Below are 23,992 nucleotides of genomic sequence, written 5' to 3'. Positions count from 1 at the left end.
TTCTTTAAGTTGCATTATAGAAAAAAGACAATTGAGTTGTTAAACCTAAACTCCATCAGTTTGAAAAAACTATACAAGTAGTATCATGACTCAAATTATGGCAATTGCTGTTTGTATCTTGTCAACTAGTTTTTTTTTAAATTATTCTTTGCAATTTAATTTTTTATTTTTTTGACAATTCATTAAAATATATATGTGTTGATATGACGTTTAACATATATATTTAATATGCTTAAAAATTTTTATTTGAAAAAGTGTTAGGATAAAAAGTGTTGCGATTGCAACATTTTGTTTTAACATATGCCTTAAAAAAAAAAGAAGCTTCAAACTAAAAATCATTTCAAAAAAGTATTTTCATATTAAATAAAAATCACAAAACGCAATGAAATTTTTCATAGTTGCATATTATCATTTATAACAAGATAAAGATTTTAAATTTTTTAGAAATTTGTGAATTTTTATTGCCTTTTCTTTAAAAAATAAATGTTAATTTTTAGTTTCAATTTCACTTATTATAAGATAGTTGATTGGATAGTTGGAAAACTATCCTCTATCCAATAGATAGAGTTGAAACTCTATCCTTGGTAATAATTGAATAATTGAATAACAAGAAGTTGAAACTGTGAGGAGCTTTTAATCTAAACAAACCAAATGAAAATTAAGGGAAAAGTAAATGATTTTAAAAAAATCAAAAATATCTGATTAAGAAGATGATGGCTGAAAAAATGAAAATTTTTAACACTTTAATAAAAAGCAGTTTGAATGCAAAAAATTGTGTTCACACACATTCAGTAAATTATTATAATTCTGCTTTAAATACTTTTTTGTTCAAAAATAATCTAAAATTGAATTATTTAATTACAAAAAAATATTTATATCATTAAACCAAATTTATTTTCATTGCATTATTTTATTGAAAATACGCTATGAACGAACAAGTGACTATATTTCAACTTTTAATAGTTCTATTATTAAATTAATTTGTTTATACACTTTATAAATGACCAAAATTTGTTTGTTTATACATAATTTAAATTTTCAGCAATGTAGAATTCACCAACCAATTTTTTGTGAAAAGTCTCCTAGTGAAGATAACTCCTTTAATTAAGTTGTTTTGTTAAATTTATACTTCAATAAAAAATTTTTATTTTTGATGCAATTATTTTGCTTTAAACTTTATTTTAAAAGTTAAAAAAAAAAATTAAAAAATTAAAAATAAATTTTCGAAATTAGGCAGAGTTTGCATGATCAAAACTTTTCATTAAGGGATTAACCTAGTATATCAGTGAGATTAAACTCTATTGTCTATGGTAGTACCACACTCAGCTCAATTCTTTTTCCAAAAACATCGTCAAAGTTCATCTGCTGGGTCGAGAAAGGAGTTTAAAAAAAGTATTTTTGTTGATTGTAGTGGTTTACCACTACTGTCACAACTAGCCTGTGACAGTAAACTTATTTATTTGTTTTTTTGAAAAAGAATAAACTTCAAGAAAAAATTTTTTATCTTACCTGTTATCCCTTCCAATTTGCCTTCATCTGATTTCAAGACTGTATTAAAATCATTTACTTTAGTTTTAAATTTGCCAACTTTGTCTCCGACATTAGAGGTGTATTTTGTTGCTTTCTAAAAGATGAATATACCGTTAAGCTTACTAGCTCTACTCTACATAATACAGAAATAATTCCATTCAATTAAATTTTTCTCAGATACTTTGTCAAACAAATATATGAAAATTGTCATAAATATACATAGATATGTCACCAACAAAACTAATACGAATAATGATTACTGATAATTAGTGTATTTAGGTAACTAATAATTAAAACTCAATAAAGCTATAATTAAAAATTGAAATAAAACAAACTCAAAAATTCAATAAAGAAAACATTAAAGGGTTTACAAATAATATCACTAAGTTTTATTATTTAGTCTAATTTAAATATTTCTTATGCATAAAATAAAAATTTTAAATGAAAACTTAATTTAAAATATATAATCATAAGCCAACATTTAAAGAGGATACAAATGGTATTCATTTAATGATGATTTAGATTGTTGGGTATAAAATTACAAATTTTATATTTAAATTTCATGTTCAAGCATTCAGTCATGTCCAAAAATGAAAAACCTCTCATGTAGCGTTGTATTTATTGCAGTGCACAGTGCAAAGATCATATTGTGTGTAATGCATCCTGTTGCATGATTTTCCAGTTTTCAACTAGTAGATTTTTTAACACCAAGATTTAAATGATTTCCATATTATACTATTAAAGTGTTCCACTTTGTCATTTTGAACTTGTAATTTTCCTCTTGAATTATAAGGTATCTGCTTGTTGTAATGCCTTAAGTATACAGGAAAGTACTTTTTTGCATATTTGAGTTTCTCTGATATTAGAGAGCTGCCTGTCAGAATGAACAGAAGCAAGCATGCCAAACAAAAAGAGCAGTTTCTTGGAGCACTTTAAGACAGTAGATTTTACGTAAATTGGAAACATGGAGCAGATTTATAGTCAAAAAATGTAAAAAAATAGCAAACAAAAAAACATTTAATTTGCTTAAAAATTGAATATAAAAAAAATAACATTAAAATTTTTTTACTAAAATTTTCTTGAATGAAAAAACAAAAAAAAACTCCATTTTAAGTGAAAAAAAAAAAAAAAACTGTTAAATTTTAAAATACTTTATCCCATATCTCAAAAACTAGAGATTTGGTAGTACTAAATCATTTATTATTTAGTAACTACACATTACTACTTTTAACTTAGTATATCACATATTTTTACAAATTACTTGGTTTTTTAATTATTTGAATTGAAAAAACTATGTTTTACTCTTTTTTTTAAGCAAAAGAAATGTGATGTATATTTTAGAGAATTTGTATAACTAAAAAAATTCAGAAATAATCCTAATATTTATTGCATGTTTTATATAAAGAAAGGATTAACTATGTCATTTTCATGAACTTTGAAACATGTTTGTTTATGTCCCAGCTCATCACATGATTTGCATTGTATTTGGCCTTCTTTCACTCAGTAACTAAAGAGTCAGAACCCACTCAGCCTCTTTTAAAACATTTATTCAAAACCTGCAACTGATTTTCCTTGATAATTTTTCTCTGAACATTCTCAGTCATTTGTTATTTGCCTCTATGTCTTCCTCATTCCATGAACTAAGCTCTGTGTTATTAACTCAATTAGCTCCTAAGTATGTCTTAATAGCTTATGAATAGTCGGTGTCAAGTTAACCCAGGACATCTCTTATAGAAGAAAAACGGTAATCTTTTCAATGTCTGTTTATTTTTTTGTCAATTTTCTGATTAGCTGACATATCATGAATAATAGTAGACAACAAGAGACCATAGCGTTCAGGTAATATACTGTCATGCTGATTTGAAATGTAGTCAGTTTTCTACATTTTTTACATTGTACAGAAGACATCTAGTTAGATTGCCAGTTGTAATACTACCCACTTGACCGGATAAATCTGCAAAATCTCATCTAATTCCTGTCTTTTGCTAATTAACTCCTGAATATTCTTCTTCTTCAAGGAAATGAGTACTACAGGCTGTCTAAAACTTGAGGAATCCATACACTCCTGCAGCAATATGAACAACTACTTTTATGAAGTGGTTGAATCTTTATTAGAATTAGAATCTACAAAGTAATGCATGGAGTACTTGTAAAGATCTTACATTAAATTAAGCTATTAGGCTTGCTGTTCTTGTTGTTTTAAGACACATCATCATTTGAAATACTAGTAGAAGAACCATCGTCTTGAACTAAGTTAAAAAATATCCGCTCAATGGTTTTAATATCTCTATTTATAATGAACCCTTATTTAACACTACATATATTAGGATGAGAAACTTTAAAAAAATTTTGAATTTAGGTTTGGCTGGCCATTTTTCTTATGTCTTTGACCATATGATACTGAGAACCGATTCTCTGTATTTTTACATTTAATGTTTAGTCAGAAAATTTCCAGCTTGAAATGATTTTATACATGTTTTATCATAAATATTTCGTTTTCCCAGTGTTTTGTCAATTTTTATACTATTATTATCTTCAAACCACTCTAAATCAAATCAGCGTCTCCTATTTAACAATAAACATGTCAAAATATGATCCTAAATTATAACAACTAAGGAGGTATTTTACCATAGAAATAGGTAATCAAAATATTTGTACGACGTATTGATGACGCATTTCCACAAATTTTTGTTTATATATGCTAAAGTCAAACCACAAGTAACAGTTTTGTTAATTAGTAAAAAGAAGAAAAAATAACGCATGTAATTATTGTATAGAAATAAGTGTAAAGTTATAAAAACTTGTGATAAAGTTAGATGTAAATTAACAAAGCTAATTGGTACAGGAAAAACGTTATTAGAGTCAGAACTATCATCTTTTAAAGATGTTTTAAAATATGGTTTCTTTTTTAGAAGGGTTGAAGAAAATGACAAAGATTTAAGGCAAACTTCTAAAAAAATTGTGGACCTCAGTAAAAAGTTTATGGCAAAAAGCTAACCCACTTATACCAATTATCTCAGATAAATAAGGAAAAGAAAGAGTCGTATATGACTGAAAAAAAGCATATAATCTGGCATTAGATAGGGGAACATTTAAGCAACTTTCTGATCATAAATTGATCTTAGATAAACTGTTTGACATAGTTATGTGTAAATGTTCAATAAAATCATGTGAAGAATCTGATTGTAATGGCTGCAACCAGATTTTTTATATTCTTTGCAAATGTTTTCAAGAAAATAAAATTTCTAATATTGAACCTAGATTTTTAAAGTCGCAGAGGGATAAAGTTGGTTCTAAAAGTGGAATGCAAATAGGTTCAGGTCATAAAAAAGAAGTATCAAGACAAAAAAATACCATTAAAGAAAGCAAATTAAATCAAAGAGAGTTAGAATCGAAACTGTACATTAGACCAGTTCAAAAAAAATATTTTTTAATAATTAAGTGGCTAGATGTTTAAATGTTGTTAATTGATGAAAAAAGTAAATCATAAAAGCTTCAAAGCATTATTCCAATATTTAGTAACAGCTCAATTAAGTTTACTTTTCAATGGGGTCCTAAAATTAAAAAAAAAAAGTTCCTTAAAAGTAGGTCAACCTGGTACTCAAAAGAAGCAAAATAATATGTAAATTTCAAAAATAATAATTGTTTTATAAAAAATAAATTAAAAATTTTTTATTTTTATTAAAAACTTCTGAAAATGTACATTTTTTATTTCTAGTTAAAAAACCATAGTTTTTGTGCAATTAAATCTAAAATAATAATTGTAGTATGAAATTATCATTTTTTTTGAAATTTTTATATAATTTCGCTACTTTTAAGACCCAACATGACATACTTTTGAAAAAACTTCTTTTTTCAAAATAATAGGGACCTGTTAAAAAGTAAAGTTAACTGTCCCTTAAACACATTATTTAAGTTTGCAATTTTGAACTAATTTTCCTGACCACAAACCACATCAAATCAAAGGGTAGCCCAAATAAAGTTCAAAAATTATTTTTTTTATATACAATTTTGGTCTACTGTACATATTCAGGTGTATTATCTCAAAATGATTTGGAGTCAGACCATGTTAAGAATGATTATAATGACAATTTTTATTTATCAGACATACAAAAAGTTTCTCAGCTATTAACCTTAAATGTAAATCACATTGCTTTGTCAGCATTAAGATTTGGTATAAGTAACAGAGCAACTGTATCAATAGGCACTGCAAAATTAAAAGCAGCCAAGGATGCATGTTTTTTAAAAGATCGTTAAAAAGCAATAAAAAACCAATTAGTTGCAATTGATCGAAGATTCAACCAACCTTAACACAGGTTTTATTTTGATTTCTTTAAATGGTAATTTAAAATTTTATTTTTTATATATTTTTTACCGAAAATAAAAAGTTATTATCGGCTGGAAGGGTGGAGTTATTCAATATTTAGAGAAGAAACTAGGATTCAAACTAGGCTGGATTATTTGTGTGCTACATATCAACGAGTTGCTATTTAGACATTTAATGTTAGCTTTAGATGAAAACATTCTATTTGGAAATATTGGAAACATTGGAAATACCTATCTCAGGAAACATTGGAAAATTAATTAACATAGCAACAAATCTTTATATTTTGACTAGCGATGTACCGATAGCAAAGGCAGATTCCAATGTCAGATATTCAACATTTTTTAATTTTACAAAAAATGGTTTCCAATGGTGAGTCATCATTAAATTGCCATTGTCAAGATTTAAAACATTTTCTTTAGATTTTGAACATTGTACATGTTGTATGGCTAATAATAGGTTTTAATATATTTATATAAAGGAATTATAATAATATTAAGGATGTAAATTACATATATAACATGCACCTATACATCAGCAGTAACTTGACCTACTAGCGTAGGTTATTGGTAACCAATAACCAATCAATCGACCTAATCATTGGCCGATTAATTGGATGATGACATTGGTTGATTAATCAGCATTGGCTAATAAGCCAAACCAAACTGGTGCATAGGCAAACCTCATATATGCAAATTGCATACCTAATATTAGGATATTACCTTTATACACATATATTAAACCTATTAATATTAGGATAAACCTTTATACACATACATTAAACCTATTAATATAAGGATAAACCTTTATACACATACATTAAAATTATGCTAAAGAAAAGTAATAAATTTTAAATTAACTTAATTTTAAGACTAAACATAGCTGGATTCAGGGTCCACGTCATATCCTTAAACAACTAGTCATAGTAAAAAAACAAAACAACTTCGTAAAGGATATTGTATTACTGCATGTCTGCTTCTCTGCCTCTGAATGGAATGTATTTTTTAGACAATGCCCTGTAGTTCAGATAAAGAAGATATTTGATATAAGAAAAAATAACAACATTGGAGACAGAAAATACAAAAATAGAAGAATACCATTGATAAACACCGAATCAAATAGTCTAATTGAAGAACAATTGAAGAACAGAGGAGATCAGTGAATCGATTCTTACTTGTTATTTGATGAAAGATGATATTATACAGTATATTAATAATTTAATGACTGTACCAAACTTTCCTATTCATGGTCAAACTATTGAAAACATTGTGAAAGAGGTCACCAGGGCTTCAACATCGATGTATGGGACAGAGAGAAGAGATGGGTTTATAAGGGCTACAATGGCTCATAGAGAGCTGATGCATGTGTGCCAATCAAAGAAAGATATGAAATTTTTGTAATCAGTATTTTTTCATTATGACTAAACAATTTATTTTAAAAAGATATGCTGAAAATGCTGTTATCAGTATTTTAACATCTTATTACGCGTACGGACTTAATATACCATAAAATTGTAATTTTTGATGTAACTTAAATAAATTATTAATCTAACTAGGTTAACTAAAGCTAATTTGTTTAGACTTTATTTTGAGACTTTATGTTGAGTAGTAGCAAAGCACATTGCAGACTTTGCATATTTATGATAAAACTAATATTTTCAAGCTGAAAACTACCTGACTAAACATTAAAAGCAAAAAAAAAAGAGAATAAGTAAAAGTTCTCAGTATCATATCTTCAAAGACATAAGAAAAATGCCCAGCCGAACCTAAATTTGAAATTTTTTTAAAAGTGACCCACTCTAACAAATATTAACACATTGTTCCTTAAGGTAAGTCACAAAAACCACAGTAGGCACCTCCAAAAATCTGATATATATTTGATGATTTTCTAAACTGTATGCAACATTCAATTTTATATTTTTGTCACTGAAGATAATAATAACTTCCTTTTTATGTTTTAACATCTGCATTAAAAAAAAGTTAGGGGTTTTTTGTTCCTATATCAAGTTAATTTCATCAGCATCAGGGTTCAAAACTTTCAGAGGGTAAAATATTGCCATTATTATATGATCAGCATTAACATTGATAAAGCTGGTTATATACTTAATGTCCCCAGCTGTATCATAACCAAATTTGAACTCAAAAACTAAGTTTGTTAGTTCTTGAGTTCGAATTTGGTTATGATTTGAGTATTAGATGTGATATGGATATCTTCAAGCTTCAGAATCTAAAACATTTTGATTTTGATAGAGTCTGTAAAAGTATAGTAAACTCCAATATATAGCACAAGGAGAATTGTTCTCAGAGGAGTGATTTTTAAAGTCTTGAACTTCGTTCCGGAATGGGTAAACATTGTTGTTAGCTCTTAATATTTTCCTCAGCTATCTATATGCTGATCAAGTCAGCTATCTGATGCTGATTACCTCAGCTATCTGTATGCTAATCAACCTAACAGTGAATCGCAGTAGTTTTTAGAAAGATTTGTGAATAATGTTGCAAAGGAATATTAGTAATTTCTTACTATAATACTTTTTTCTGAAAGGTATGAAATAAGTTTTGGAAGAATATCACCTTCATTGTTGGTAAACAATTCTAATCTAAAATTTAGTTTTGACATTCTTGATTGGTTGTAAATATGCAATAACTGTTGTGTTTTTAATTACTATTGAAAAACAACATTATTAATGTTCATTATATTATAGATAAAAACCTTTGAAGTTAAAATCTTAAAAGTTAAGAGGTACTATTATTTCACTTTATCTATTATTAATTTCTATAAGTTAAAAAATTACACAAAAATATAATTATTATAACAAAAAAAAGATATGTATCAGGTTACAGTTATCAGAAGTCAGTAGTGAAAGATAATCTGAGAAGATCTAAAGTAGATGATTCGCAAAGAGTGTTACTATTCATAAAAAATAAAATGATCTGAAAAGGTATTTTGAAAAAAACAAGGAGTTCAAATTTCAATGAAATTTTTGAACTTGAGGGTATAACATGTGTAACAGCAAAAAAACTTTAAATAACAAGAAAACTTTAAATGAAAACAACAAAGACATCTCATTGGCAAATCACTTCCTTTTTTATTAACACCACTGACCTATGCAAACATATTTTGTCTGACCTATGCAAACATATTTTAAAATGATGCTTAAACAAAGATAATTAATGGTGATGATGATTTATCAATAATGTAGTAGTGGTGTGGTGGTAGAACATTTTCTTAATTCAAGAAATTCTGAGTTTGAAACTCACCACGTCTCTGGTAGTAATGTGCTCAACTTGTTTCTCTGTACAGTGGCCTTGTTCATCAGGGTTCCTGTTTCAGAGTTAATGACTTGACATAGTGGCTGTCTTGGCACTGGGGAGGTGAATAACAAAAAAAAAAATCAATAAATCGGTGATCAATAATTCTATTTTCAAAATTTTTTAAAGTATTTTAAATTTAAACTAGTTTTGACATTTAAAAATTGGTCGTAAAAATGACTTTAAAAATAACAAACAAATTATTTCTGAAAATACCTCTGCTACTTTAGCCATACTTGTCATAAAATTGCCAGTAGTTGTTTTTATGGCAAGAGTTAAAGAAATCGTTAACAGTGGAAGCAAGAACATAGTAGCTAAATAAAAATAAATAAAAAATTAGAATCAAAAAACTGAAAAAATAAAAAAAATTAAAATTAGCAACAAATATTGCAGAAATTAGCAACAGAAATTAGCAACAGAAATTAGCAACAAATATTGCAGAAATTAGCAACAGAAATTAGCAACAAATATTGCAGAAATTAGCAACAAATAAAAGCAGAAACAACAGCTTTTAGTTTTAAAGTTTTTAGTAACAAACAATTTTAACAATATAAAAAAACGGCAAATGTACAAAGGTAAGAATTATAAATTCTCAATCAAATTTGATACTTTTAATTTTTTGACACAATTAAAACTTTTGTTTATAGCACTTAACTTTATTTTTTTATACCATATAACTTTAATTCAAATGTTTATTTAAACTGTTGTAAACCTGATCAAAAAAAAAATGTTGTACGCTATTAGTAAGGTTATTATTATATATCTAAAATAAACAGTAACACGATCATATATAATTGCATAATATAAAATAAGATAACATAATATCACAGTCTTCAAACCTCCAAATATTTTTTTTGTGTGTGTATATTTATGCTAGGACTTGTTTAGTTAAATTTTATTACAAATTAAGCTTAGAAAAAGGGCTTCTAATACAGTGTGGATGGTTTGTAATATCCAGTAAATTCTTAGTAGTATCACTAGGGTATTGAGTTATGGGTGGTGCAATTTTAGTACTTGTAGTTGTTTTAGTAAGAAAAGGTAAACCGTTAGTAGTAGATGGAAAAGGGCAATCATTTGTTGTAGGGTTGCCAGATGTCTGGCTTTTGCGAAGGAGAACACAGTAAAAAAATTTATTTTTACAGGTTTGGCACTGTATTCTCCTCTCAAAGAATAAAAATACAATTCCATCAGAGTGCATAATTAGTGTCTTCACCACCATTACCAGGTACAAAAACTACTGAAAAGCAGGATACAGAGCAATATATAAATATTAAACCCAAATTTAAGATCTTTATTAACATAAAAATACAAATCAAAACTACCTAGTAACAGCCAGCTTGGAACCCAGGGTTGCTGAGAGCTTTCACAATGCCCAGGGCATAGGCTATGTTCTAGGCATTATAGGGGTGCTTATGGGGTGCTATGAAGCTTTTAGGGGTGCTTATAGGGGTGCCTAATAGGAGTTTTTATTTTTCATTCATGCTTATAGGAGTGCCTGATTGCTGCTATGCCATAGCAGCAATTAGGCACCCCTATAAGCATACATATTTATAAATTAAAAGCATTTACAATTATACAAGTTAATGACTGTATTTTTATTTCTAAAACCATTAATTTACACCTATATTTTCATGAACTGTATGAGGATTAAATATTACTTAAGCAATACATCTTTTGAAACAGATTCTTTGATATTAATATTGAAAACTATTTTTTCTTGGTTTTTTATTGGCAAAAACTATTACTATTATTGTTATATTTGTTATTATTATGTTACCTTATGACAGAATTGTATCCAGAGTTGAATACAGAGTTGTATTCATTTTCAACGTGGGTCCGATAGATCATTTTTAAAATCAATTTCAATTTACTTAATTGTTGTTCACCTTCTGCGATAAGGGTTGGCCTTGCGATAAAAAATTCAAATTAGAATGCATATAAATTGGAAAATAGGCTATAGATCCTTCGAGTATACTTGGTTGAGGTAGCCTAAAGTGTTTGCAGAAATAAAAAACGAAAACTCTTTTAAACAATTAAGATGCAAAATATCTGCGACAAAAAGTGCTGTCTTCTATTTCACAAGCTTTAATTTTTACCAGTTCTTGATCTTTCAACTAGATGAATGAGAATCTTAAATAAACAGTTTACATAATCCTAATTTTAAATTGAATTTGTTGAGTGAAATGATAAAGAGCAATGTTAAAGTTATTCGGTAAACTTATAGGGAAAAAATGCATTTCCAGGTTCATCGCAATTTCGCTAACATCATTCGCTTTTCCAAAAATTCTGTTTTTTAGCCAGGAGGCTATAAATCCGCTCATCATGCGTCAATATTTCGGTTAAACCTTAAGTAAGGATTCAAAGCAGCCGTTTTCTAAGACGATATTTCGTCTGACTTGTTTTTCCGTGAACTTGTGAGTCTCAGAAGAGAAAACTTTGGTTAAAAAATCATGCAGAAAGCTACTTGTTAAACATGTTTAATTATAGGAGTACTTAACTGCTTTTGTAAAAAGTTAAATAAAAATGTACGAGTTAAAAGAAACTTAATTTATTTCCTACTCTAAAGCATCTTTCTTTTTATTAATAACGAAACTGTAAAAACTTTGTTAAAATAAATTTAAACCTTTTTAAAAGGCTCAAAAATAAACAATAAAATACTACGCAATATTCTATTGTTTTTTTATAACATTAAAGTAAAGGCGCATGAACATATTTTTGGGTAACAACATCAGTTTTTGCCATGACTAGCAACATCTGTCCAACAACATCTGTAAATATAATAAGGTGTTACCACAACTGTTCAACAACATCTGTAAATACACTGAGGTATAATAACATCTGTGCAACAACATCTGAAGTTTCATTGATGTATGATAATATCTGTGTAAAAAGTATATGTTTACTAAAGATGTAGTTACATCTTATCAATTATCTAATTATAATAACATCTGTGCAACCACATCAGGAGATTTTACAGATGTAGTTACAATTTTTCAAAAAAAACTGGAAGAGACATCGCTGCTCGAACACTAGAAATAGTGAAAACTTTGAAGCTGGATTTCGAAGCCTGCATTGGTCAAGCTTACGACAACGGTGCTAATATGGCTGAAAAGTATAACGGGGCGCAAGCGGTTTTGATACAACAAAATACAAACTGTATGTTTTCTAGCTGCGGAGATCACTCATTAAATTTAGTTGGTGTCGATTGCGCTAAATCATGCAAAGAAGCAGTAACGTATTTTGGAACAGTTCAGCAAATTTACAATTTATTCAGTAGCAGTCCTCAAAGGTGGGAAATTTTAAAACAACATCTTTCTGTTTCGTTGCATGGAATGTCCAAAACAAGATGGTCAGCACGGATTGATGGTGTTAAACCAGTTGCACACATTTGAACTCAGTAAGAAGTGCTTTAAATAAACTTGGGGTGCTACATTTAACAGCCCAGGCTAAAATGGAACTCAATGCTATTCAAAAGTTTATTTCCAAATTTGATTGCATTTTGATGTGGTCTATCTGGATGAAGCTACTCACAATGATTGAATTGAGGCACGCCAAGCCACTCTTGATATTGAAAAGGATAACATTGAAAATCTATGTAATGGCATTCAAAGGTTGCGTGAACAGTTTGATAAGATTTTAAATGAGTCAAAATTTGTTGCAAGAAATATTGGTGTTTCATGTGAGTTTTTAACTAATCGTCATTTTCCAAGTCAAGATGATGCTGAGTTGTATTTCAAAATCAGTGTATATTTTGTCATCATTGACTCAATTCAATCTGGCCTCACGCGACGATTTCAGTCGTTACAAGAAATTTGTAAACTTTTTGGATTTCTCTGGCAGCTTAAAAATTTGAATGACGAAGATCTTGTATTGGCTGCTCAACATTTTCAGCACAAATACGACAAAGAAATCTAACAAGAACTTGAAAATGAGGTTTTATTTCTTAAAAGAGTCTATGGTGCTAATTTTAAACTAGACTGCACACCAAAAAAATTGCTGGAAGAAATACTTAGACTTGGTCTTTCAGGTGTCTTTCCAAACATTACAATTGCATTACGAATTTTTATTAGCTTACCTGCATCGACGGCTTCGGGCAAACGCACATTTAATGTTTTAAAGCAGATAAAAAATTATCATCGTTCAACTATGGGGCAGGAACGGTTGAATGGACTTGCTATGTTGAATATAAATTGCGGTATTGCACGAAAACTAGATTTTTCAAATATAATTGCTGTAAAAATTAATTAAAACTAACTCATTCTGTTTTAGTTACTTTTAGTGAATTTCTTTAGATTTCATTTTTCAAATGTGACATTAATTTAACTATTCATTTATAGTGATTTGAAAATAATTACATATCGAAAAAAACCAAATAATAAAAACCAATTAATAATTATTCATGCATGAATCATTCATTTGTGAAATCTGAATTCTAACATTCTCAATAAAGTAACAGTGTAACATTCCACTCATACGTTGTACCTTCTTAATTCCCAGGCCTCCTCAAAAATGCGCTTTTAGTAGACAAGAGCGTCTCTTGGCTAGTTGGCTTGATAAAACGTACAAAAAGCGCCACATCTGTGTGTGACGGTCTGTCTAATTTATTTCATTTAGTCTTAAAGTTAGATATTTATCTGGTCCTGATCTATCTGAAGACTTAAATGGCTTTGCATTATCTTGCGTCGCGTTTTGCGCAAATTTTTCTTTTGGGGCCTCCGATTTTTAACTGGCCGGGGCCTCTCCAAACCTCTGATAGTCCCTGTATATATATACATATATATATATATATGTATGTATATATATATATATATATATATATATATATATATATATATATATATATATATATATATATATATATATATATATACATATATATGTATGTATATATATATATATATATATATTTATATATATATATATATATATATATATATATATATATATATATATATATATATGTATATATATATATATAATAATAATAATAAGTTTTAATAGTTATAGTTATTTAATTAGTTCAATGCTATTGATATCTCTTCAAATCCCAGTTCTACGCTTCCCTCTTTACCTTACCCCCCTCCCCACACCACACACGCAAGAATTAGCATTTAGTAAGAATCGATTTTCCTCTCAACCTTCCCCCTCCCCCTCCCACTCACAAGAATTAAGTTTCATGGACAGCCCACATAAAGGCCATCAACACTCAAATATCTGAAAATCTTGGTTTACTTTTTAAAGCTAGACCATTTTTATCACAAAAAAACTAAAATACATAAAAAAAAGTAATAATAATAAAAAAATAAATAAATAAAGACACATACACACAAATCTTAATATTATTAGAAAAAACAAAACAAAATTTGACCACAATAACATTTAAAATATTTGTGCATAAGAATGAAAATATTTATGCGTATTTTGGTATTACCCTAAGGTTCTCAATGATAAGACTTATTTCAATCTTCTACAAGTTCCCTATAGGGGAAGGTTGCATAAGATGATTAGGGTGCGGATTTACAAAACTTTCGTAAGCGAAAGTTTGGCGTAAATTCAAAACTTAATAATTTCGTATTCACAAAACTTCAGCAGTTCACGGGTACCCTGAAGGTCACCTAAGATCTAATGTTGCATCTTATGAAATTTTTTTGAATTTAAAAGTAGTCGACTTGCACATTCTATAACTGTAAAAATTTAAATCATTTGTTGGTAGCTTTTTGAGAAAACTTGCTCAGAAGTTTTATAAATAACAATTTTTGGTACAAAAATAATATTTTTTGTCAGTCATTATAGTTGTCTATCTTCTGTAATTGCTACAACGCGATTGGTTATAGCAATATTTAGTGGTTTCTGATTCGCTAATAGTTGTTGTAAATGGTATATTGCCTCAAAAGTCTAAATATAAAAACAGTGGCTATAACGATAAAATAGCAGTGTTTTTATCTTCTAATTTCATACTTTTTATCTTTAGTTCTAGTTCAAAATCAAGAAAAAATGAACCTTACTTTTCTAAAAATCTGGTAATTTTCTTTAGGGATCGTCCATAAATTGCAGATTATAAGTTTTTCCTCACAGAGTCTCAAGTCGTATAAAAAACAAAAACAAGTTTAATTCAAATCGCCGCGTAAAAGAGCTTAAGATCTCCTACACTTTTTTTAAAAATAAATTCAGTGCTACGTAATTTATGGACAATCCCTTACGTATTGTTTATATATATATAAATATTCGATCACGTTTTAATCACGATTCGATGTTGTTTTGTTAAAATATTTAGCAGGGTTGAAAATTTGAGGAAATTTCAAAAAAAGATAAAATATTTTATAATTAACGGGTACAACTTTATGTCTTATTCAGGCAGTTCGTCCCCGCAGTATTATCTTGATCTATCTACAAATGTAATAAACAAAATGTTTCATCTAATATATAAAATAAATACAAAAAGTATATATAAATAAATACAATGTTCTACCTGATATAATATATTATATTACATAAAAGATTGTATTTTTTAAAAAATAATTTTTTTTGTATTTATTTTATGTATTAGACAAAACATTTTATTTATTACATTGATTATTGGTGATTGAACAAGATAATACTGCTGGGACGAGTTGTTATGGACAACTTAATGGTAAAATATTGTGAAGCAGACTATAAAAATTTTAGAAAGCCCCTTTTGAAAAACACTTTTTTTGGTATTTTGTTCAGTTTTTTTAATTATAACTTCAAGTAGCAACCGTGATAATTTGTTTTCAAAATATTCTAAAACTGTTTTATCCCGTTATTTGCGAAGTATATTGATGCTCGTTACCATAGCAAGCTTTGTTTAAGGCTTAACATAATGTACACCTCCATCCCTAAAGGGGATGGGGCATTTTTCAATATCCATTAATTTGGCCTACAAGTACTGAAAACTGTAAAATTATATATAAAAAGATTTGATTGAATATTACCAAAAAAATTTTAATAAATTAAAAAATGAGGGGGGGGGGGGTAAATCCGTAAAAAGTACCGACTGGTTTCTTTAAAAGAAAAAAAAATCATTAAAAACTAAAATTCACCCGACTGGATCAAATATTCGACTAGCGACTAAATTCGTTCAAAAACCGACTATAACTTGAAAATCACCTCTTCGTGGGGGTTGAATACCCTCTTCTCTACACACCCTTCCCCTAAATTTGTCTTTTTATGCAATCTTTACACATAAAAAAATCTTTGTTTCTTTAAAACTCTCTAGAAAAATAATACACAATAAAACTTGTTAATTTAAAAAAGATTTTATTCTTTGTATTTTGTGAATATTTTACATCGTAGTTGAGAGAAGTAAAAGTTAGAAATATGTTATACATAAGCTCAAAAGACTAGCTAACTCGGAAAACATCTACTTTTCGTTGTTTCACAAAAGTAATGTAAGTAAAAGTAACATATAACAACTTGAGTTTTTTATTGCTTTTTTAAAAAAATGCGCAACTCTAAAATTGACTATAAAAATTTGACTAAAAGATGTGCATTTTTCGCTTGTGGGTTTTTATTATTTTATATTTTTTGTTGAAATATTTAAAGAATACCTAAATACTACGATGATAAAACACATATTTTTAAAACAAAGAAATAAATTTCATAAAACTATATAATATCTATAAGTTTATTGCAACGAAATTTTTTTTAAATTTCCGGAAATTTTCAACCCTAGTATTTTGTATAATACTTTAATAATTGCTTACGTCAGTTTTTCGATAACTATTGCAATAAAACTATCCTCTGCTACTAAAACATGGACATGGAGTTTTTAAGATCATTTCTATATTATGTCTGAAAAAAGGAAACAACTTAACTCAAATTGTTATACCAATAACTTATCAGCAATTCCACAGCCACTGTTTTGCATTTATTGAGGAATTGCAGTTTTATAATATCTATGCTTATAAATTTTTTTTTATAGTTTATATTATATTGGGGCAATTCCATGGTGTCGGACGTGACATTCAGACATGTTTAAAAGTGTCGTTTGTTATGAAATAAAGAAGTTTTTGCTAATATACTTTCATTGATAATAATGGTGGTGTGTGCTATTAATCATGTTATCAAGGTTTTTTGTATTTAAAATACTGGCTGCGCTATAACTAAAATTATATGGTGTCAGATGTGACGACGTAAAATTCAAAAACCGTCAAAAACAAGAGCGTCACTAACCAATGTCACGTTGTGACGCGCGTGTTTTGAACTATATCTGTAAAAATGTGACTAAAAATTATAAAAAATATAGTTTTTATAATACAGTTAGGTTATTGCAATACCATAATCAAGTTTATTTTTTATATTTAAAATGTAATTACAGCAAACTTTTGTTCTCTCGATTAAAAACGCATTAACGCAAGTTATGGAACTGCTGTCAAAACGAATAACGTTACATTATATCGTTATAATATTGCATTTAGACTGAAGTGTGTTTAGTCCAAACGCAATAAAGCAAGGGGAAAAAAAAACCTATTGTTTTAATGATGCCTTTTCTCTTTTAGACAAGGTGTCTAAAAGAGAAGAATTGCCCCAGATATGGCAATCAGTATTCCATACAAAGTCGAATTTGAGATTTATAGAGATGGAGAATAGAATCCGGAGTAAGTAAGTGTCAAGCTCGATAAAGAGATGCAACTTTAGCAGATGCTAATTTTGCAATAGGTTTGATATATGGTTTCCAAGAAAGATTAGATTTAAGAGTTAATCCTAGATGATAAAAAGTGGATGACTCATCGAGTACATTACCGTTCATAAATATAAATATATGATAAGATCTAAATTGTTGCGATAAAGTTTGGCTGAAAAAAACTTTAGAATTGTCAAGAGCAATGGCCTTAACCTCTCCACCTTTATCTAATGCACAATAAAACCTATCGGTTATTATTGTTAGCAAATCAGCTGTAGAACGAGAAGATCAAAATCCATATTGATGATCAGAAAGTAAGTTATTAGAATCAAGATGAGAGATTAAGTGTTTGTTGAATAGTTTTGAAAGTATAGACGACAGCTCCGGAGAACATTTCTGCAAGACTATAACAGGTATGTTGTCCGGGCCAGCGGCTGTAGAAGAGTCTAAGCATGAAATCACTTTAGATACAGAATCTGGAGTGATGCGAATGTCAAGCAATGGATCAACCTGTTTGTTGGCTATATCAGGTAGAACACAACTAGTGGAATCAAGAGATTATATTGATGAAAAGTTCTCAGCAAACAATTCAGCTTTGTCTTTAGGTAAGGTGACTAAGTCTGAACCATATAAGAGAGATGGAATAACAGATTTGCCCTTATTATTGATACTATTAAAGATTGTCTTGAGGTCACGAGAGCCTAATTTCTTTGATGAAATACGAGATGACCTGAGAATAGCGGGCTTTGGCATTAGACAAAACTTTTCTAAATCTATCTTCAAAATCTAATCTAAAAGTTACCTTATAAACTACTTTGAAGTCAGAGCTAGATCCACATTTAATTAAAATGAAAAGAGCAGAATATTCTAAAAAGTATGAATGTAAAGTTTCAAAGAATTTGTTTGAAAATTTGTTTGAGAACACTAGTTAGGTGTTTCTATTTGTAAATAGTTTTCTGTCTACAATATATTTACCAGATATATCAACAGTTCTTACCATCTTGTAAAAATAGAATGAAGTGCATATTTATCTAGACGAGCACAATAATTTCAAAAGTAGTATTTGAACACTTTGAGAGATTTAAGAAATGTATTTGAAAGAATGAACCCAAGCTGCTATGATTTACTAAAAGATTTATACTAAGTTTCAGAGATCTTGGTTCAAACATTACTCCTAAAGTTTATATAGTGGAGCAGCATGACAAAAAGTTTATTGTTATTGAAGGAGAAAAGTTTGTATTTAAAAAATCAACGGTTTATATTTTAACTATTCTTATAAAAATCTTTTTCTTAAATACTTTAAATGAAGGTTTAGGGTATTGTATTGAGCAATCATTGGGAAATAGTTTTGGTAAAAATGCAAGGGAGGATTACACAACGCCAATTTCAATAAAGTTTTGTGAAGCTGTCTGTATGTACAACATATATATATATATATATATATATATATATATATATATATATATATATATATATATATATATATATATATATATATATATATATATATATATATATATATATATATATATATATATATATATATAAATTAGTAAAAACCACTTATCTAACTGTTATCTTCTACTTTAAGTTTCACCATTGCTGGATCATCAGGAAGAGTACTATAAAGTGTATATATATATATATATATATATATATATATATATATATATATATATATATATATATATATATATATATATATATATATATATATATGTATATATATATATATATACTTTATAGTTTTAGTTAAAAAAAATACTCCCAAATTTAAAACTATAAGCTAAACCCCTGTATTTCTGTAAAATTGCTTTAATTCCCTCATTTAAAAAAACATAGTAGGTCAAACAACCAAACAAATTACTTATCGCTATTTGATCTCCTCGTTAGGGTCTGAAGGTGGGTCAGAGGGGCTAAATTTTTAGTTAAAACAAGTTTTGCAAGTAATTTTTCTCAAAAAGCTATAAACAAATTATTTAAATTTTGAAAGTTTTGGAATGTGTATATGGACTGCTACCAAAATCAAAAAAAAAAAATTTCATGGGATAAGATGTAAGGTCTTAGATTACCTTCAGGGTACCCGTGAGTTGCTTAGTACAAAACTGCTGGTTTACTTTTCGTTAGTTCGATTTTTAAATTATGGTATTCATATATATATGAATACGAAAATTACTAAATGAATACACAAATACTATATTGTCTTCAGTTAATATAATATATATATATATATATATATATATATATATATATATATATATATATATATATATATTTGTTAATTATACTTTGCTATTATATTTTTTTTTGGTTTATAAATGTTTTTATTTCCAGTTTTAAAGAACATTGGAAATTTATATCTTAAGTTCTTTTTTACCAAGTATAAAAACTTTTTAATTTTACTTTAAAATATTTTTATATATAAGGTATATAAGGTATATATATAGGTATATATTGGTAGGTATATAATCTTTTTAGAATAACATAAAAAATAATATTTTTAACTTCAAGATTTTACGCTATTGTTGAAGTGAGATTATGTAATTAATATATTATTGAAAGTATATGTGCCACCAGTTGAACGTTAGCCTTGCAAATTAATTTTATCATATCAGTCAGTTACTTTATTAACTTTGTTAATAAAGTAACTGACTGTTGTTAAAATGTTTCTCAGGATTTTGCCTGAAGTTTGTGTAACTGAGTAGCCATTACCCTAAAACTCATTACCTACCTATAATGATTTTTTTGTCACATTTAACAATGCTTTAGTTTATTTATATCAATTATTTACTTTTTCACTTGATAATGCCTTATTTTCATCTATTTTATACAGAATTTTACAAATAAAAATAAATTATATAAAATATTATTATATTTGAATAAATTGTCTTAAAGTAATTGTCTAAATTTTATCAAGAGTTCTTGTTTTTCTGATGAGACGTACGGAAAATTTTTCTCTTTCAATCACAACCATATTTCATTTCGAAACGTTTTTTACAATGACGCACCCATTTCACAACTGATAGTAGAAGGGTTGATTCTGTAACTTACAGCAATATTACACTGAGCATCTCTTGTTACTAGAAACCTAAGTGTTACAGCAAACCGTTCACTTGGACTTTTTTTTTCATTTTTGTTTTAGGTGCGCCAAGAAGACCTTACGGTCTTGTCACAGAACATCACGGTAGAGCATTTAAATAGGAAGTTCACGCCTCCTTCCTTACCAATGAGGCTAAATATGTCCAGAGCTTTCTTTTAACCACGGATCTCTTGCTTATAAAGTAAGCGCTCTAACCATCAAATCAACAACAACTTTTTCTAATCAACAAGTTTTCCAAAAAGTACATCAACAGTTCACTGTTGGAAATTAAAATGTTGACAAAAAGTTAGCGTTGTTTACTTAAACTCAGTTTACTAGGACTATATATATATATATATATATATATATATATATATATATATATATATATATATATATACAATTTATAGTTTCAGCAGTATTTAAATAGTATAATTTTACAATTTTCGTGAAGTTATACATTTAAATACATTAACAGATTTAAAATAAAACTAATGATATTTAATCTTTAGAAATAGATAAAGATTTTTCTTGTGAAAAAATAATTTTTTTCAATTTTTGTTTAAAATTAATTGAAAAGTTGATATTACGAATAACTATTTTATTCCATAGGTTTAGGACCACAAAAAGCAATACAAAATTGATTATACTTATTTCGACAAAAAAGAGCATTGAGATAATTAACAGTACGTAAATCATATTTAATTTTGGGTTTTAAAATACAAAGATTTTGGAATACACAAGGAGATAAGTTATCTTTACATTTAAACCTAAAGCATAAAATGCCATAAATGTTTAGTTGGTAAATACTTAAGACTTTCATTTCTTTCAGAAGTGGTTTAGAGTGCGTAAAACAGTTTTTAAAATTTATTGCGCGAGCTGCGTGTTTCTGATAATGATAAAGAGATTTAAGTTTTATTTTATTATTGCTACCCCATACGATATTTGCATACTTGATTTGGCAATTAACAAAGGAATAGTATAACTGTGTTAATTGTTGTTTATTTAATGTCTCTTGCTCTATATATAATACCAATAGATTTTTAAGGAGGTACTGTCATTGTGATTTTTCCAGAATAGATTTTCATCAATATATACTCCTAAAAATTTTATAATTTTCTCTCGTTTAATAACTATATTGTCAATAAAAAGGTCTGATAGTTCTGTTATTAAATTATTATGGTTTTTAATAAAATGAAAAGAAACCGATTGAAGGAATCAGCAATGGAAAATGCCTTCATGAATGTTAAAGAAAAAAAAAGGTTTTATCCTGAAAACATATTTAACTTTGATGAATTAGGGTTAAGTACTGTGCAAAAAAAAAAAACGAAAAATTATTGGCCACTAAAGGACGAAAACAAATAGGGGCACTAGTAGTGCAAAGCATGATCGACAATTGACTGTAGTATGCTGTATGAATGCAATAGGAATATTTCTACAACCAGTTTTTATTTTTCATAAAAAAGATTCACAAAATAAGTTGGCAGTAAAGCATTTTTCCAAGAAAAAGGGTGGATGAATAGTAAGATTTTCTTAAAACATTGAAAAATAACAAAAAAATTCTACTAATAAATGGCCATATTCGTTATGAAAGATTGGTAGTTTTGGCTTATGCAAAAGAAAGTGACATTGTAAAGTTCTGTTTTCCCGCACACTGTACGCACCGTGTTTAACCACTTGATGTTGGATTTTTTTTGGTCCTTTGGCTGATAAATTACAATCAAGGGATTCAGACATGGCTAAGGAATTATACAGGTAGAGTAACACATTTTCAGGTTCCTGGTCTTTTAAACAATGGATATTTAATAAATGCAACATCAGTAAAGTTGCGCATGCTTTTGCTAAAACCAAAATATATCCTTAAGATCCAAATATTTTTGAAGAATGGATATTGGCATCCTGATTAACAACAGAATAAGCTGAGCGAATTAATAGCATTGATAAAACACAAGAGCTTGAAAAATCAACACATTTAGAAATCAGCTCTCCCACATATGCTTTCACCAGTGCCAAAACCTCTCTTTCGATGCAAGGACTAAGATCGAGTATGCAGGAGTTGTTTCCCTTGCTTATAGTGACTCTTAAAACTTTATTTAAAAAAACACGAAAACGAGAAAAAACTGGGTATCTGAAAACTACTCCAAATATTCAAGAATGAAAAGACAATGCTAAAGAAAAAAATGATGACTTAAAAGGAAAATGAGATATTGTAGTTAAAAAGGAAAAAATTGTTAGAAAAACTAAAAGTAAATTATATCTTGATAAATACTGCAGTGAAAAAATAATACGTAACAATGTAACTGATTTTGTGTCTGATATAAGGGATGTTTATTTTGGGATGAACTTTATTTACAATCTTACTCTAAAAAACCTTAGATTCACTTTCAAAAATGCAACTCTAGGTGGCATAGCTTATGTGCAGGTATAAGTAAAAAAAGAAAAAGATTTATATGTGAACAAAGTTGCTGTGTTATTGTTGATAACAAGCAAAAATAATTATTTTTCTTTCAGTTTATTTAAAGTATGCCATCATAAGAGCACTTGATTGCCTATGAAGGCATACTAAAAATTTTTTTATTAGGAATAACTTCTTAAAAAGCAAAACAACGAAAAACTCAGAGTGTTATAATTATTATACATATTGAAAGGAATGCCTCAATATCAAAATTTTTATTTAATTTTAGGTAATCAGGATATTAAATTATCAAGCGTTTAAGTTAAGTATGCCATCCTAGGCGTCTTTCCCCTAGGTGATGTCCAACAAGTATGCCTTAGTAATAAAATAAGTTTTGAAATCTTTAAGAACGAAAAAAGAGAATCCGCTTTGCGGTTTTACTTTTTACCTTGTAACAATGTTTACAGTAGGTGATTAAGAAAATAATGATACCATAAAATGCAAAATTTTTTCAACAAACTTACCGGTTTTAAAGAAAATCAGCCTTTACAGTAAAGTTGGAAATTAATACACATTAATACTCAAATACTGTTGCTATAATGTTTTATATGGAAATCATTTGAGCATGTTGTAAACATTTTGCAAAACCTTGGTGTTTAAAAAAAATTGATTGTTTAACTTAAAAACCTTACGAAAACACATGAAGTGTTGA

At 27.8% G+C, this 23,992-nt stretch overlaps 1 protein-coding gene across 4 annotated transcripts in view; it reads right to left on the bottom strand.

Moving 5' to 3' along the window:
• LOC136080597 (uncharacterized) overlaps window positions 1-23,875 on the bottom strand; it is an 85,275-nt gene extending 61,400 nt beyond the window's left edge. For 3 of the 4 annotated variants that reach the window (XM_065797448.1, XM_065797446.1, XM_065797449.1), the window contains exons 1-3: window positions 10,940-11,426; window positions 9,379-9,476; window positions 1,510-1,624 (exon numbers count right to left, since the gene is read on the bottom strand). In XM_065797448.1, coding sequence (XP_065653520.1) covers window positions 1,510-1,624; window positions 9,379-9,471 — 208 coding nt within the window. In that variant the 5' untranslated portion in view covers window positions 9,472-9,476; window positions 10,940-11,426. Of the gene's footprint in view, window positions 1-1,509; window positions 1,625-9,378; window positions 9,477-10,939; window positions 11,427-23,804 lie in introns of those variants that run through there. The other variant, XM_065797447.1, reaches the window with a different exon arrangement.
• Between the last annotated feature and the right edge of the window lie 117 nt (window positions 23,876-23,992).

Source organism: Hydra vulgaris, chromosome 05 (genome assembly GCF_038396675.1).
Source record: "Hydra vulgaris chromosome 05, alternate assembly HydraT2T_AEP".
Lineage (NCBI taxonomy): Eukaryota > Metazoa > Cnidaria > Hydrozoa > Anthoathecata > Hydridae > Hydra > Hydra vulgaris.
The sequence above is the reverse complement of the archived record's forward strand: the minus strand, read 5'-3'. Positions and strand labels throughout refer to the sequence as shown.